An 18131-nucleotide genomic window follows, 5' to 3' on the forward strand; every position below is an offset into this window, starting at 1 on the left:
GTATCTGTAACTACAGGTGCGCCCCACTGTGCCCAGCACTGTTTTTTTTTTTTTTTTTTTTTTTTTTTTTGAGATAAGAGTCTTTGTCACCCAGGCTGGAGTGCAGTGGCATGATCCTGGCTCACTGCAACCTCCACCTCCCAGGTTCAAGCAATTCTCCTACCTCAGCTTCCTGAGTAGCTGGGACTACAGGCACGTGCCACCATACCTGGCTAATTTTTGTGTTTTTAGTGCAGACTGGGTTTCGCCACGTTAGCCAGGCTGGTCTTGAACTCCTGGGCTCAAGTGATCCTCCTGCCTCGGCCTCCCAAAGTGTTGGGATTACAGGTGTGAGCCACGCCTGGCCGTGCACTCTTAAGACTTTCCCTGTGGCAGAAATATTTTGTGACTTTTGCAGAGGGCCAGCAAGTGCCAAGGTCCCCGTTCAGAGAATCTGAGTGCCAGGTGCCAGTTGTCTGATCCATTACCTCACCTGTCCCCCTCACTACAGCCTGAGGAGGGCACTAATGCGACGACGTTAGCCCTAAGAGCAGGGACACTGAGGCTCAGCACATCACCCAAGGCCACACGAAGAGAAATTTCAAGTGCTCAAGGGCCAGCATGGAGCTGGGGACAACAGGCAGGGAGGTAACAGGCAGATGGTGCTGGGGACTGGTCAGTTGCAGGGAGGACTTCGGCTTCTGCTCCCAGGGAGGGGAGTCCTGTGAGGCTTTTGAGCAGGGGTGGGACATGCCCTGATCCTGGTGTTCACAGGTCCCCTCTGGCTGCTGCCTCCTCGGGGGCTGGCTTGGAGTGGGGAATGGGAAGGAGGCTGGGGCAGGAATTAGAGCCAGAGGGGATGGGGACCTGGAGGCCATAAGGAAAAAAGGCAGTGGTCAGAATCAAGATCTGTTTGGGGGGGCGGCCAGGTGCGGTGGCTCACACCTGTAATCCCAGCACTTTGAGAGGCCAAAGTGGGAGGATCACCTGAGGTCAGGAGTTCGAGACCAGCGTGGCCAACATGGTGAAACCCCGTGTCTACTAAAAATACAAAAAATTAGCTGAGTGTGGTGGCGGGCGCCTATAATCCCAGCAGGAGGCTGAGGCAGGAGAATCACTTGAACCTGGGAGGCAGAGGTTGTAGTGATCCGAGATTCCACCACTGCACTCCAGCCTGGGCGATAGCTAGACTCTCAAAAAAAAAATCTGTTTGGGGGCAGCGCTGGCCATAGGGTGGGGAGATATAGTCCAGGATGCTGCTCCAAAAGGTGGTAGGAAGCTGGAAAGGTGTGGGGTGTGGGCAGGCGGGCCAGATCCACAAAACCCTAGGGAACGTGACTTGGTTTGCAGATCACTACTGCCCTCTGGTGGTGATCAGCTTGGGCCACCCTGCATTCTGGAGGTCCAAGTAGGGACAAGGGAGTGGGTGGGTGAGACTGAAGGTTGGGGGCTTTTGAGGCCTCTGGAAGAAGACTGTTCCAAGTTGTGGAACAGCATGTGTGAGGCCAGGACCCACGATGGCTGGTGGGCAAAGGACCAGAGAAGCACAGCTCGGCCCCCAATATCCCACCAGGTTTCCCTCCCACCTACAAGAGATGGGCTGCCTGAACGGCCCTCCCAGCAGCCCGGAGAGCATCTGAAATCTTTTATTGGAACATCATTGCTGTTTGCCAAATAGAAGACACAGACAGCAGACGAACAGTGAAAACAGAGCCCAGTGACGAGAGCCGGCCCCTTGGCTGGGAACCCTCCCCTACTACCTGGTAGACCAGCCTGGTGACCTCTGCCCTTCCCCGGACCCCCGGGCCTTTGGCATAATGCTGATGGGGGGCTGCAGGCAGTGAAGCCCCTTGACTCAAAGCAGAGACTTGAATGGGCGCTGGAGAGTGGGGGACAGTGGAGAGGCCAAGGAGGGCTGGGCGGGTCCCCCAGGCTGGGCCGAGCAGCGCAAGTAGAGGAAGTCAGGAGCGGGCGAGATGGCATCTATCTGTTTTCTGAAAAGGGGCACATAGGGGCCTGGAAGCAGGTGGCGGTGGTAGCTGGGGCAGGTCACACACTGACATCCTTCTCATCGCCCGTCTTGGGAACAGATTCCAGTAGTGGGTCCCCAGGACCTGCCTCCTCTCCCTCCTTGGCCTCGCTGGCCTTAGAGTTGGGGACCCAGAGGCCAGAGTCAATGCAGCGCTGCATGTGGTACTTTGCGTCCTGTGAGGAGAAGGGCAGGCAGATGAGGTGGGGCCACCAGCCGGTGGTCCCCGTTGTCCCCTGCACATCCCCAAGCTGGCTTCCTGCCTACTGATATTTTACCGATTTATTTGAGACGGAGTCTCACTCTGTCACCCAGGCTGGAGTGCAGTGGTGCAATCTTGGCTCACTGCAACCTCCACCTCCCAGGTTCAAGTGATTCTCCTGCCTCAGCCTCCCAAGTAGCTGGGGTTACCGACGCCTGTCACCATGCCTGGCTAATTTTTTTACTTTTAGTAGAGATGGGGTTTTGCCATGTTGGCCAGGCTGGTCTTGAACTCCTGACCTTAGGTGATCTGCCTGCCTTGGCCTCCCAAAGCACTGAGATTACAGGCGTGAGCCACCGTACCCAGCTGGAACTTTAAATTTTATTTAACTTTAACTTAAATTTAGATAGTGCAATCTAGAACAAAAGCCAGCAAATTTTTTTGGTAAAGGGACAGACTAAATATTTCTGGTTCCGTGAGCCATATGGTCTCTGTCACGACTCAACTCTGCTGTGGTAGAGCAAGATCGGTTGTAGATGATAGAGAAACAATTGAGCGTGGCTTCTTTGTTCTAATAAAACTTTATTATAAAGACAGGCAGTGAGTCTGGGAGCTGCGGTTTGCAGAACCTGGTCTAGATGGCCATGCCCATAGAAGCTTCTAGAAACTCAGGGCCAGTCCTGCAGCTAGACCCATTTTACAGACGAGAAAACCAGTGTGACCAACCAGTGAGCCAAGTGGCAGGAATAGGGTCAAACGGTGTCCTACTTAGATTCAACGTCTATTACCACTTCCAAAAATACAGCCAGTGAGACCCTGTCTTTATAAAAACATAATTAAAAAAAAAAAATTAGCTAGATGTCATGGTGTCAGCCTGTAACCCCAGCTACTTGGGGAGGCTGAGGTGAGAGGATCACTTGAGCCTGGGAGGTCGAGACTGCAGCCTGGGTGAGAGAGGAAGACCCTGTCTCTCAAAAACAAGTAGACAAAATCCAATTAACAGCCAGCATTTACCAGCCCCTGCCGTGTGCTCACCTCCCTTCCCCACGCATTTTGTGAGCTGATATTGAGAGAAAATGTGGTTTGGATAAGGAAACTGAGGCTGGACTCAGTCACAGTAACAGTGACAGTCACGAGGGACATGCGCTCAAAGCTCAGCATTTATCTGCTGGATGCTGGGATACAGTAGGTGCTCAATATATGTGGGTGTGTGCCAAGGTGACACGACCCCCCTTACTCCTTGGAGAAGCCTTGGAGGGGCACTTTCACCAGCCGGCTTCAGAGACTTGGGACACAGGGCTGGGGGAGACACATGGCCCGCCGGGAAGGCATGGGACGCGGGGGTTACTCACGGTGGGGTCCATCTTGCTGATGGCATCTTGCAGCATCTGCACGTCCTTCACATCGAAGCACTTCTGGAGTTCCTGGGGGTACAGAGGGGCTGGGGTCAGGGGCTGGGTCCCTGTGGCCCTGGGGGGTCCCGCTCAGGGTCCTCCTGCTGCCCGCCTGAGCCGGGGAGCCGCACCTCGGGGAGGGACTCGTAGACCTCGATGGGGTCCAGGCCGCCAGGGCCGAGCCGCTTCTTGCGCTCCTCCTCCTCGTACTCTTTCATGGCCTTCTCGATGCGCAGCTTGGCGCGGCCCCGCACACGCTCCTTGAAGGCTTCCAGCTCATCGTTGAAGCCCTCCATGTACTGGCGATCGGCTGTCTGTGGGGGTCGGGCAGTGCTCACTGGACCTGGCCCAACGCTCAGGAGGGACTGGGGGGCCCAGGACCCTCCAGCCGCAGCTCCTCAGAAGTGCTCCTGGGTTCCCCAAGTCTGTTCCTGACCTACATGAAGGGCTCCCGAAGGCCTGGGCTCCCCTGCCAGGGACCTCGTCTGGCATTTGCTAAAGACCACCTGCTTGGGAGCCCTGCTCTACTGCAGATCTGAGACACTCATGTCCTCAGTGTCCCTGCATGGGCACCTCTAACTCAACACGGCCACCTCCCAGCCTGCCTTGTTCTTGGTCTCCCCAATCTCGGTAAGGGTAGCCCTGTTCCTCCAGGTGAGCAGGTTAAAAACCCTAGAGGCTAGGCCAGGCGCGGTGGCTCACGCCTGTAATCCCAGCACTTTGGGAGGCCGAGGCGGGCAGATCACGAGGTCAGGAGTTCAAGAACATCCTGGCTAACACGGTGAAACCCCATCTCTACTATAAATACAAAAAATTAGCCAGGCATGGTGGCACGTGCCTGTAGTCCCAGCTACTTGGGAGGCTGAGGCTGGAGGATCGCTTGAACCCAGGAGGTGGAGGTTGCAGTGAGCCGAGATTGTGCCACTGCACTCCAGCCTGGGCAACAGAGTGAGACTCCGTCTCAAAAAACAAAAACAAACAAACAAAAAACACTGAGGCTGGCAGGCGCCTGTAATCCCAGCTACTTGGGAGGCTGAGGCACTAGAATTGCTTGAACCCGGGAGGCAGGGGTTACAATGAGCTGAGATCATGCCACTGCATTCCAGCCTTGGTGACAAAGCAAGACTCTGTCTCAAAAACAAACTAAAACTCAAAACCCTAGAGACCCCCTCACCTTTGTCCTTCACCCACACATTCACATGGGGACCTTCAGCACATCCTACTGCTCCCACTTTTTTTTTTTGTAATGCAGTTTTGCTCTGTCGCCCAGGCTGGAGTGCAGTGGCAAACCACAGCTCACAGACTCCTGAGCTCAAGTGATCCTCCTGCCTCAGCCTCCCAAATAGTTGGGACTATAGTACTCAGTCACCAAACCTGGCCTGACCTCCACTTTTATTTTATTTATTTATTTATTTATTTATTTAGAGATAGAATTTCGCTCTTGTTCCTAGGCTGAAGTGCAATGGCACGATCTTGGCTCACCGCAACCTCCACCTCCCAGGTTCAAGCGATTCTCCTGCCTCAGCCCCGAGTAGCTGGGATTACAGGCACACACCACCACGCCTGGCTAATTTTGTATTTTCAGTAGAGATGAGGTTTCTCCATGTTAGGCTGGTCTCGAACTCCCAACCTCAGGTGATCCGCCCACCTCGGCCTCCCAAAGTGCTGGGATTACAGGCGTGAGCCACCGCGCCGGGCCTCCACTTTTAAAGTCTGGCAGGATCTGCCCACTTCTCTCCCCCTCCCTGGCCCCGCCCTCTCCCGATCTAGGATGCGGTGATTGGAGGGGCTTGAGTCCCAGTGGACAGGAGTCGGCCTTACCCAGAGCATCGTGGGCTGGTTCCCTGGGGAGGGGGCCTCCAGCCACCTGGCAGCTCAGGGACCCTACCTTAATCTTAGTGAAGAACTGCCGGAAGCAGGCCCGGGGGTCCACCTTCAGGCTCTTGGCCAGCTCTAGGATAAATTGCATGACGATTGTCTGGTGGGCCACCTGCTCCATGAGTGCACATTTCTGCCAGGAAGAACAGGCCCAGCGTCACCAAGTGGCGGCCTCATGGCAGCTCCTTTTTACAGCCCTGGGGAAAGCTCCACTCACCTCCTCCACCTCTAGGTCAATGCACCAAATGACCAGGTAATTGGCCGTCTCCTCGCACACCAGGTGGACGTTGTCTGACAGGTACTTTTGGCTGTCATCCCAGCGGCGGAGCATGCCTGTGGGAAGATGCTGGCAAGGTGCTGGAGGGCCCTGGAGGCAAAGGGCCTGCCTCGACCTTGCCCCCCATAACCCACACGCCCCACTCACCAAAGTGCTTGATCTGTTTCTCGTATTTTTCCACGAAGGTCTTGTGTTTCTGCTCCCTCACCTCCTCTGAGTCCTCCTCCGTCTTCTCGGGCTTGGTATTTACCATGCTCTGTGGTAGGGTGAGAGGGGGAGTGGGCTGGGGCAAGGTTGCGGAGCGCCTCGAGCGCGGCCGGGCGGGCCGTGGCCGCAGCGCCCATCCCATCCACGGCGGAGGTGGTGACGAAGCCATGAGCATCAAGGTGGCGGGAGCGTGGGCATGGGCCTTGGGGCAGATCAGAGGAGGGGACCGGTGGGGTGTTTCATCCGCCCGGCCCCCCAAGCCTGTCCCCCCTCCCACGTGGCCCCCGTCCATCCCTCAGCTCCCCGCCCCCCACCACACTCTTCAACTACACCGCCGGGGTCCTCCCCTGAACAGGCATTGGGTGCGCATGCGTCCTGGCTGCACGCTCTCTGGCTGCGCGTGCGCACTGCCCACCCCGCCCGCCCCGCACACCTTGCTGAAGCCGTCTTTGCTGAGCGTGTCCACGTTCCAGGGCATGCTCTTCTCCTTCTTGCGCATCTCCTCCAGCTTCTGCTCCCAGCTCCGCTCCTCCTTGCGCAGCTGCTGTGCCTCAGCCTGCAGCCGCTCCAGCTCTGCCTTGCCGCCCTCGGCGACCTCCAGCTCCTTCAGCTTCCTCTGGCACTCGGCCACCTTGCGCTTGCACTCGCGGCAGCCCCTGTCCAGTTCCTCCTTCTCCTTCTGGAACTGCTCCATGCGCTCCACCCGGGCCTGCGGGCAGGGACGGCCTATCAACTCTGGGGAGTCGTCTGTCCCTTATCTCCCGCCCCATACCCGATCCTTGCACCGGAGATGGCCCCAGGAAAAAGTATGCGTCCACCTCCCGTGCCCTGGTCTCCCAGCTTCCGCCCCTGCCCCCACAGGTGCCAGCGCACACCCAAGTGGGGTCAGGTCCCTCCGTCCTCTGCTCAGAACCCTGGCGGCTCCCATCTCACTCAGAGTAGAGCCCAAGTTGTCACCACAGCCTACATGGGCCCTACACAATCTGCCCCGGCACCTCCCCTGGTAACTCTTCCTTCCGCCACACTGGCCCCTCACTTTTCTCTCATTTCTTGAGGCCATTTATTTTTTTTTTAAGAAAACAAAACAAAACAACAACAACAAAAAAAACAGGGTCTCACTCTGTCGTCCAGGTCAGAGTGCAGTGGCCCAATGACGACATACTGCAGCCTCGACCTCCCTGGGCTCAGGCGATCCTCCCACCTCGGTCTCCCAAGTAGCTGGGACTACAGGTGTGCACCAGCATGCCCAGCTAATTTTTGTATTTTCAGTAAAGATGGGGTTCGCCATGTTGCCCAGGCTGGTCTTGAAGTCCTGGGTTCAAGCGATCCTTCCGCCTCGGCCTCCCAAAGTGCTGGGACTACAGGCGGGAGCTACTGCGCTCTGCGGAGCCCACTTTTTTCTTGAACCTCAAGGCCTTCGCACTGGCTGTTCCAACTACTTGGAATGCTTTTCCTTCAGAGCCCCCCACAGCTGACTCCATGGCACCCGCACCATCTGGGCTCCATGTTGCCTTAGCGAGGACCCCTTCCCCAACCACCTTCCTGATGATGGCAACCTCCTGCTGCCCCTGTCCGGAATTCCCTGCCTCTTCAACACCAGCAACCATTAACATCATATGACAATTATTTATCACGTTTTGGGTACTGCCCCCTCCAACGAATGAAGCCCTGCTCTCTAAATATGGGAACGTGTTCGCCATTTGTTCCCAGAACCAGGAACTTGGCCTGGTGCAAAGCAGGGGCTCAGCAAATGCTTGTTGTTTTTTTTTTTTTTTTTTTTTTGTTCGGTTTTGTTTGAACAAGGTTTTGTTGTCACGCAGACTAGAGTAGAGTGGTGCGATAATGGCTCACTGCAGCCTTGACCTCCCAGGCTCAACCTGTCTCAACCTCCCAAGTAGCTGGGACTACAGGTGCACACAAACCACCATGCCTGGCTTTTTTTTTTTTTTTTTTTGAGACGGAGTCGCCCAGGCTGGAGTGCAGTGGCGCGATCTTGGCTCACTGCAACCTCTGCCTCCCGTGTTCAAGCGATTTTCCTGCCTCAGCCTCGTGAGTAGCTGGGATTACAGGCACACGCCACCACGCCCGGGTAATTTTGTATTTTTAGTAGAGACGGGGTTTCTTCATGTTGGTCAGGCTGGTCTTGAACTCCTGACCTCAAGTGATCCACCCACCTTGGCCTCCCAAAGTGCTGGGATTACAGGCATGAGCCACTGCACCAGGGCCCCTTCTAGATGTTTCTTTGTTCCACCCATAACCTTGCCCCAGGATCACTGCCAAGGCCCCCTTAGCTGGGTCTCCAGCCCAGCATGCCCTCCTGAGCCCCAGCTTGGTGTCTACCTGCTTCCCGTTCACCCCAGCCCCAGATGTCACTCCCCAGGCACTCCTCTTTCTCCTGATGACAGTGCCTCATCTCCTCAGGCTCCTGGTCCCCGCCTCACTCCTTATCTCGCTCAGACCTCTATTTGGGCCCCATCGGATCATACAGGCATCTCCTGAGACCCCTGCGTGGCTCCCCCATCACCTCTCCTGAACCTCAGTGGGGGCTGCTCTATCCAGAGCCGCTAATCAAACCCTGAAACATGCCACCACCTTCAATTGCTGTCTCTCTCCAATCCAGGCACAGCTGCCGCCAGGGAGGCCTGTGAAGCCCGTGCATTTGACCACGTGACCAGAGTCCTCCCCACTACGTCTTGGGGGATGTGAATTCAGATGGGACTTTTGATCCTGGCATCTTTATCCTGGGTCCCAGGCAGATACTGGCCCTCATGGTTCCCCGAAAGTATGGGCTCTCTTGCCTCTTGGCCTCTGCATGTGCGGTTCCCTTACCTGCTTTTGCACCCAAAACTCAGCTTCAACAGAGCCTTCCCCAAATGCTCCCTACCTGAGGCACCACTGATCCCCAAAGGACCTCCTGTGACCATCTGACGATGTGGTGAGGGTGCTGGAGGACAGCTTTGGGGCGCCGGCCCCTGGGTCCTAGCCCACAGCCACCATGTACTGGCTGGGTATCCCTGGCCATCCCCCAACCTCCTGTAACCTCAGTTTCCTCATCTGTCGAACAGTCAACAATGCTGACCACACAAGCTCATATTGGAGATGATTAGAGTAAAATGTCCCGAGCCATGTGGGCCCTCAGCACGCACCCTTCCTGTACTAGCCAGGGTCATTACCATCCGTACAAGAGGAAAATCTCTCTCTCTCTCTCTCTCTCTGGGGACCACTCTGGGGCTTTAAAAAGGAAATGTCCTTCAAATGCTTAGTTTAATTTCTGGCCCAGAGTACACGCTCAATAACTGGGAGTGGTTGTTACTACGTGGTCACAGCACCCGGCTGTGCCACTGATGGGAGATGGAACTTTGGCCATGTCACTGAAACCTTTCCCGGCCTTGGTCTTCCCCTCTGTGAAATGGAGTCTCACAGGATCGCCGTGAGAACTAAATGACTAACTCTATGGAAAATGCTTCCAAAACAGCCCTCAGTAGGCGTGTCCCACTGTTACCATCTCCGTCCTTGTCACTGCCACCTGAATGGTCTGCTGACTCATTTCTGTGCCTTATCTGAGGCTGTGTCCCCAGGTTCTAAGGCAGCGCCAGGCAGACCTGGCCCCTATTCTAATACCCCAGGGGACTGACACAGCCAGCCTGAGCCTCGGATTCCCGCATATGTATAAGGGGTCAAGAAGGCCTACATGGTTGAGAGTGGTGGCTCACGCCTGTAATCCCAACACTTTGGGAGGCCGAAGCGGGTGGATCACCTGAGGTCAGGAGTTTGAAACCAGCCTGGCCAACATGGTGAAACCCCGTCTCTCCTAAGAATATAAAAATTAGCCAGGCGTGGTGGCGGGCGCCTGCAATCCCAGCTACTCCAGAGGCTGAGGCAGAATCACTTGAACCTGAGGCAGAAGTTGCAGTGAGCTGAGATCGCGCCACTGCACTCTAGCCTGGGCGACAGAGCATGACCCTGTCTCAAAAAAAAAAAAAAAAAGCTATACCTCATGAGATAAACAGCAGCTGCAGGCTGGGCACAGTGACCCGTGCCTATAATCCTAGCACTTTGGGAGGCCGAGGTGGGAGGATCACTTGAGCTCAGGAATTTGAGACCAGCCTAGGCAACATAGTGAGACTCCATCTCTTAAAAAAAAAAAGTTGCTGGATGTGGTGGCTCATGCCTGTAATCCTAACACTTTGGGAGGCCAGGCGGGCAGATCATGAGGTCAGGAGTCCGGGACCAGCCTGGCCAACATGGTGAAACCCCATCTCTACTTAAAAAATACAAAAATTTGCCAGGCACGGTGGCACACACCTGTAGTCCCAGCTACTCAGGAGGCTGAGGCAGGAGAGTTGCTTGGATCTGGGAGGTGGAGGTTGCAGTGAGCCGAGATGGCACCACTGCACTCCAGCCTGGGCAACAGAGTGAGACTCTGTCTTTAAAAAAAAAAAAAAAAAAGCAGCTGTGGCCTCTCCAACTCCCTTTCTCCATGATGGGCCCGTGTCACCCTGGAGCCTGCCCACCACCCTGCAATCCGCTGCTGGGCAGCCACCAGTCTCCCCTGTGTCCTCTGAACAACCGCCAGGGAGGCCGCAGCTAAAAAAGGCCTCTTGGAGTTGGTGGGGGCGGCAGCCTGCCCAGCCTGGGCTTTACACCTCCTATCGGGGAGGGGCTGTAGCAGGCTGGGCAGGGGAGAAGCCACCCCAGCAAGCAGGGCCCACAGGTGTCACTACCCTCCTGCCTTACAGTTAGGGAAACTGAGGCTCACAGAATCTCAATGTCATACAACTCATTAGAAGAAACCACTAACAGCAGCTGTCTCTGGGCAGGAGAGGCAGCGAGCTGGGGCTGAGAAAAGGGATTCATTTGTCCGCTTCTGGAAACTTTGGAATTTTTTTTTTTTTTTTAAGAGACAAGGTCTTAGGCCAGGCTTGGTGGCTCACACCTACAATCCCGGCAGTTTGTGAGGCTGAGGCGGGTGGATTGCCTGAGCTCAGCAGTTTGAGACCAGCCTGGGCAACATGGTGAAACCCTGTCTCTACCAAAAAGTACAAAAATCAACCAGGCATGGTGGTGTGCACCTGTGGTCCCAGCTACTCAGGAGGCAGAAGTAGGAGGATCACTTGAGCCCGGAAGGTAGAAGTTGCAGTGAGCTGAGATGGCACCACTGCACTCCAGCCTGGGTGACAAAGCAAGGCCCCGTCTCGAAAAAAAAAAAAAAAAAAAAAAAAAAAATTAAAAAAAAAAAAAGAGAGACAAGGTCTTGCTATGTTGCTCAGGCTGGACCTGAACTTCTGGGCTCAAATGATCCTTCTGCCTCAGCCTCCTGAGTAGCTAGGACTATAGGCATGTGCCACCACATGTGGCTACAGAATTTTTTTTTTTTTAACCATGAACAGAAATTATTTAAATGATGATGATGATAATAGCCACTGCCCCAAAAGGATTACAAATATTAAATGAATAAGGTAACCCTTACAACAACCTTATGGGGTGGACATCATTCAGATTCTCAGGTAGGGAAACTGAGGCACAGAGCGATCAAACAGTTCCCTGGCAGTCACGCAGCACGTGAGTGATACAGAGAGAGCTGAGATTTGAACCTAGTCAGGCCTGTGCTCTGAACCACAGCAATCTCTCCTTCCCCTCCACAACGCTTCCTTCCAAACCTGCCCCAAGTTTTCCTGACCCAGTCTTAATTCATTCTTACAAAGGTCTCAGGGAGGTGGGGCCATATTATCCCAGGTTTCACATAGGCTCAGGGAGGCTTCTTTTGAGTCTTGCCACATCAGAGAAAGAAAGAAGCAGCAAGAGGTGGGGCTAGGATTGGAACCCAAGCTTGCCTGTCCTTCAACCTGTGCTGGAGACGCTGAAGCCCCCTGCCTCCCTTACGAGCCACTACAACCACCCGGGTTCTCAGCGGTAGGACAGGAAAAGCTCCGTGCCAGAGGGAGGAGGGTGTGGCAGGTACACCACACTGCAGGAGGGGGGCCCTCCCACCCGGCAGGACCAAACCATTCTCCACAGTAGTAAAGATTAACCTCTTTATGTGACAGAAATAGGTCTTCCCAAGAATAGTCTTTGGAGCTTTGAGGAAGTCTTAAATATTTCATAATAAAATGTTACACACGGCAAGAAATAGAAGCGCTAGAACTTTCTTCCCACACTCCAGTGGCTTGCTTGGCAGGTACACTACCCAGGAGACTCAGGATTTAAGGAATAGGTCTGGAGGTGGGACTGGGAGCTAGATGAAGAGACTAATGCCGTATTCTGGAGTATTCTGGAAGGATGGGAAAGGGACCTTCTAGTTGTTTCTGGATAAATGATGGGGAGTTGCCCTATGGGAGGGTGGGGTAAGAGATCCTCACTAGAAGGTTCTGAGAGGTATATGCCCTTCGTTTAAGAGCACAACATGGCTGGGTGCGGTGGCTCAGGCCTGTAATCCCAGCACTTTGGGAGGCCGAGGTGGGCGGATCAACTGAGGTCGGAAGTTCAAGACCAGCCTGACCAACATGGAGAAACCCTGTCTCTACTAAAAATACAAAATTAGCCAGGCATGGTAGTGCATCATGCCTGTAATCCCAGCTACTCAGGAGGCTGAGGCAGGAGAATCGCTTGAACCCAGGAGGCAGAGGTTGCAGTGAGCCAAGATTGTGCCACTGCACTCCAGCCTGGGCAACAAGAAGGAAACTTCGTCTCAAAAAAAAAAAAAAAAAAAAAAAAAAAAGGAGTACAACAGACACTGATATGTGATGCAGGCACACTCATTTGGGGTAGTAGGAGGTTAAACCTTTAAGTCTTAGTCATCCCATTGGCTTGTGAGCACTGAGGGGTTGGTAGGACATGGGTCACCCAGACTTGGGATTCTGGGGTCTGGATTTGGGGCCTCTGTTGTAGTCAGATAGAAGAAGGGGTAGTGAATTTAGAATCAGACCAGGAGAGTCCCTGGATAAGAGCAGGGACAATTTGGGTAGTAGCTATCAGGCTGGGGACAAAAGGTGGGGTGGGTTTGGGGTTCTGAGCTTGAGTTAGGGGAGAGTTTCCAATGCTGGCCGAGGCTCATACAGGAAGCCAGTCTGGGAGGTGGGTGGTGACAGGGTCTGCAATACCAAGTAGGAGCAGGGGCTCTGGCTGGGCCGGAAGCCACGTGGGCAGGATTTCCTGGTATAATGGGAAATGGGTCTACCGGAGGCCAAAGGAGAGGCTGGAATGTGAGGCTCTATCGGGTTGGAGCTGGTAGTTAGATCCAGAGGGGAACCAGATTCCAAAACCCAAGTACTCGGTGAGACTAAGAATCCTGAAGGGGGACGGTTCTACACTCTAGGAAGGGGGTCCTGGGTGTGGGCAGGGACAGGAATATCAGAGTAGCATAGAGTTCCTTGTTCCGTTTAGAAAAGGAGTGGCGACTCCGGATCTGAATGGGAACCCCGGATCAAGATCCCGGAAAGTAGATCCCGGGACAGACCAAAGTATTGGGGGTCCAGACTACGGAGGTGGGGGGGGCGATGGGAGATCCCAGATAGGAAGTGAATACCCGAATAGGATGAGGGATCATCTAGAAGAATTTGGGGTCCAAACTTTAAGGCAGAGTTCTGGGTGTAAATGTTAACTGCCGAACAGAATTAGGGAGACCCCCCCCCAAGACTCGTCTAGGGGACTCCAGACTAGGAAGAAGTTCTAGGGGGTGAATAGGGAATCCCACGCAAAAATCGGAGCAGGGAGTGGGGGAGCGGAGATCCAGGGCAGGGACTCAGGGTTCCAGTGGTGCTGGGGTCCCACAGTTGAATCGAAGCTCCTGAAAATCCAGACTGGGGGGGGTGAGAATCCTAGGTGTGAACAGCGGGGTCCCTGGGCAGTATCGGGGATCACAACTCCGAAGCCGGGTCCGGGAGTGGGGAAAGGGATGGGCGCGCGCGCCTTACCTGATGCCGCCAGCGGAAGAGGCTGGCCGTGTCGATGTTGGGGTGCGTCTCGTCTTCATCATCAGACACCTCAATGTGGTCCCACACGCTGTAGTCCACCATCTTGCCTTGGCGGCCCAGCCCGCTCCGGCTCGGGTGGCGGCGACCGCGGCAGCGGTGGAGACTCGGTGCGCGGAGCCCCGCCCCTTCCGCTTCCGCCGAGCGCGGGAAACCCCGCCCTGTGTGACGTCACATCCCTAGTAACCGCGGCAGGGGCACTAGCTACCCAGCCAGCCTTAAAGGGTCCTGCGCAAGTGTTCCGGCCCCCTGGAGTTCCCGCAGAGACTCCGCGTCATCTGGGGCGGGGTCTCAGCTACGTCTCCTGGAGGCATATGAGTGCGCGCTTCAACTCCGAGCCCCCCTCATCTCCCGCCGCTCCACGGTGGGCATTTGGGGTGGCAGGGAGGGGACGGTTGATGAGACTGAGAGGACTGTCCCCTCAGCCACGCCGCAGTGACGTCTGCAAGGGGTAGGGACACGGCGGGAAGGCCCTCCCCCTGCCCTTCGTAAACGGGGACCTAAGCCTGCGCTGGAGAGGGGCGCCTGATGACTCCTCGGACTTTCTCAACCCGAGGAGGACTGGACCTGCCCTGGGGGTGTCTAAATCGGGGGTGGTATGGCCCTCCCCTTGCGGGGTTAAACGTGGAGGGGAGATTGTGGCCCTGCCTTGGGAGCTGGGGTTTCCCCGCCTCGGCAACAGCCTTCTCCTCGTCTTCCACCTCCTGCCATTCGCAGCGAGGACTCGCGCGCGCGCGCGCACGCACACACACACACACACACACACACACACACACACACACACACACACACACACACACACACACACTTTGGAATCACCCGGACCCCCCCAAAACGGGTCTCGGCGCCCCACCCCGCTGGCCGCTGGGTGTCGCTAGAGTCTAGCCCACGGCGCGTATTCCTGGCCCCGCGCTCGGTGGGGGGAATCGTGGAGGGGTGGAAGGGGGCTTTCCTTGTCGTCACAGTCTGGGGCCACGCATAGCCCCTCCCCTTTCGTCTGGGGGTACCCTTCCTCCGCCGGGGCTCTAAAGACTCCATTACTCTAAGCATGCAGGGCCTCGACCACCTCACACTTCCATGCATCGCAATCCACGCTTTGATACCAAGATAATAGGCCGTGTTGCAGCCTTGGGCCAGGATTATCTCAGATTAAAGGGTGCTCCCTCGGGGGTCAGGCTGGATAGGAGGAGCTCCAGCCACTCCGGTGAGGTGCGCCTCTTCCTAGTCTCCCCTGGAGCCGACGTTGGAGGCAGTGTCTGGAGAGAGCAAGCGAAGGTCTCCAGAAGGGGGAGGATTCCCCGGTGCATAGAGCGGGAGGGGCCATCGGACAAAAATGTCCTCCCGCTGCCGCCCCTCCCCCTCGCGCTTCATTCAAACCCGCGAGTGGGCCGGCAGGGGCGGGGGAGTCCCCGTCTCCTCCTCCTCCCTCTTCCCCTCCACCCTGGCAGTCCAGCACATCAGTGGCCGTCACGGCCCGGGCACGCGCGCGCACGGACCCACACCCCGGCGGCTCTCACAATCGCACACACACATACACACTCACACACCAGCAAACAAAGGGTCTGGACACCCCCGTCCCCTCCCGCCCCCCAGGCCAGAGAGGGCGGGGCATCCCCTCCCCAGCCCCCCCGCAAGGTAAGCTTGGGGCCGCGAGCTGCGGTGGGGAGGGGGACACGGTACCACAGTGGGAGGGGGCCAGGACGGTAGGGGGTTCCCCGGCTCCCCAGGAAAGCCGTCCCCCACCCCCACAGTATGCCCTTTAGGGCTTCGGCCCCGTCATCAGCCTGGGGGTGTTTGGAGAGAATCCCAGATATCGGGGATTCCCGGATAGGCTCCAGGGTCTCTTCCCGGCTCTGGAGACTGGAGCTGCCCAGCTTCAGCAAAACAGGGTTCCCGGAGCCTCAGCTTCCAGAACTGGGGATAGGGCGCCGGAAGCTTCCCCATCAACGCCAAGCATTTCCTAATCTGCCAGCACAGCACCTCCAGCCCTGGGGACTGAGGAGAGAGACCCCTAAGTTGCTTTGCACTGTCCCTCTGTCCCCGGTCCCCATCCCACCCCCATCGGTGCAAACCCTGCTATGTCTCTCCTGCCTGTGGGGTGAGGGGCGTTTGCAGGAATTGGGAACGCTTTTTGGGGCTACCCTTGCTTCTTCTGCTACATCCCATAGCCACATACCACTGAGCTGCAGTGGGGCCCGGCAGGCGGCTTTGCCTTCCTGAGTCTCAATTTCCTCCTCTGCAAAGTGGGTGATGACACACACCTAGGATTCCGCGAAATCGTGCTCGCGGAGCCTGCTTTTGCGCCATCATTTTATTTATTAGCTCATTTCACATCTCTTTCCCAAATGTCTACTTACGATGTACTGGGCACTGTGACCAGGCTTTGGGGCAGCAGCAACCAACAAACCCAGTAGGGGTCCCTGCTCCTGGCTAGTGAGGGAGCAGGATCCCTGTATAAACATACAAATCCCCGCGGGTAATTTCAGACTGTGAAGACTAAAATTCTGTCCTCGGACAGAGAGAGACTAGAGAAAGGCACTCAAGATTAAAGGAGAAGCTGGGCACAGTGGCTCACGCCTGTAATCCTAGCACTTTGGGAGGCTGAGGCGGGTGGATCACTTGAGGTCAGGAGTTCAAGACCAGCCTGGCCAACATGGTGAAACCCCATCTCTACTAAAAATACAAAAATTAGCCGGGCGTGGTGGCAGGCGCCTGTAATCCCAGCTACCCCGGAGGCTGAGGCAGGAGAATTGCTTAAACCTGGGAGGCGGTGGTTGCAGTGAGCCAAGATCACACCATTGCACTCCAGCTTGGGTGACAGCGCGAGACTCTGTCAGAAAAAAAAAAAAAAAAAAAAAAAAACAGATTAAATAAGACTTCTGGATCCTGCCTGCCTTCCTCCTTGGGTCTGAGCTCCATGAGGGCAGGATCAGGTCTAGAACAGTGCCTGGCACACAGTAGGTGCTCAATAAATGTTGAATGAGCATGGCACCCTGGTGTGAGCCTGTAGTCCCAGCTACTCGGGAGGCTGGCTGGATGATCCCAGCAACACCCATCTCTAAAAAAAAATAAAAAAATAAAAAAATCCTTAGCTGGGCATGGTGGCATGCGCCTGTAGTCCCAGCTATTCAGGATGCTGAGGCAAGAGAATGGCTTGAACCCAGGAGGCAGAGGTTGCAGTGAGCTGAGATAGTGCCATTGCACTCCAGCCTGGGTGCCAAGAGCAAAACTCAAAAAAAAAAATCTTAAATGAATTAAAGAGGGGATTAGATTAAGACTAGATTCTAGAACTGTAGATTAGGAAGAAGGTTTAGCATAAACCAATCCACCCCTGCTCCCTTGAATTTGATACAGGAGACAGTGAATCCCAGAATGTCCACATTTCTACAAAATTGAAGATGGGCCCAGCACGACGGCTCACATCTGTAATCCCAGTACTTGGGAGGCTGAGGTGGGAGGATCGCTTGAGCCCAGGAGGTCGAGGCTGTAGTGAGCCATGATCACGTCACTGCACTTCAGCCTGGGAGACAGAGTGAGACTCTGTCTCACCAAAAAAAAAAAAAAAAAAAAAAAGAAGGTGGTTAAAGCAAGGGTTGTGAATAGCTGGGGACAGAGACCAGAACTGAGCACTGTGCACCCCAGGAACTCATGGTGTCCAGCCAGTGCCCACTCTTCCCCACACAGCATATAGACACAGCACTGCTTTCATCTGTTCAATATTTATTCAGCACCTACTATGTACCACGTGCCAGGGACACAGCAATTAACAGAACAAAACTCCCTGCCCCAGTGGAGCTGACATTTAGTGGAGGAAACTGAAATGAAATAACATGATCAAAAAGATATAATGACACATTGTTATTAGGATACTGATGGAAACAGAGGGCGTGGCTGGGTATTTAGAAAGACTTCCTGCAGGAGTTGAATTCAGCACACACTCAAACCCAAACATAATCCCACTAATACACATCACAGACAAGTGGCCATGGGTACTGAGTGGCTGAGCAGAGATTTAAACCTGGAACCTGCATTTCTTTTTTCTTTCTTCCTTTTTTTAACTAATTAATTTATTTATTATACTTTTAAGTTCTGGGATACATGTACAGAACGTGCAGGTTTGTTACACAGGTATACACATGCCATGGTGGTTTGCTGCACCCATCAACCTGTCATCTGCATTAGGTATTTCTCCTAA

At 55.0% G+C, this 18131-nt stretch overlaps 1 protein-coding gene across 1 annotated transcript; it reads right to left on the reverse strand.

The window, feature by feature from the left end:
- Window positions 1-1609: 1609 nt before the first annotated feature.
- CDC37 (cell division cycle 37, HSP90 cochaperone) lies at window positions 1610-17480 on the reverse strand. Its single transcript, XM_024236864.3, has 8 exons — window positions 13880-17480; window positions 6400-6675; window positions 5907-6015; window positions 5700-5815; window positions 5493-5615; window positions 3736-3918; window positions 3563-3634; window positions 1610-2184 (listed from the first exon to the last, which is right to left on the reverse strand). The coding sequence occupies exons 1-8, from the start codon at window positions 13979-13981 to the stop codon at window positions 2029-2031; spliced, it is 1137 nt and encodes a 378-aa protein (XP_024092632.1). The 5' UTR covers window positions 13982-17480; the 3' UTR covers window positions 1610-2028.
- Window positions 17481-18131: the final 651 nt, after the last annotated feature.

The sequence above is a fragment of the Pongo abelii genome, chromosome 20, assembly GCF_028885655.2.
Source record: "Pongo abelii isolate AG06213 chromosome 20, NHGRI_mPonAbe1-v2.0_pri, whole genome shotgun sequence".
Classification (NCBI taxonomy): Eukaryota; Metazoa; Chordata; class Mammalia; order Primates; family Hominidae; genus Pongo; species Pongo abelii.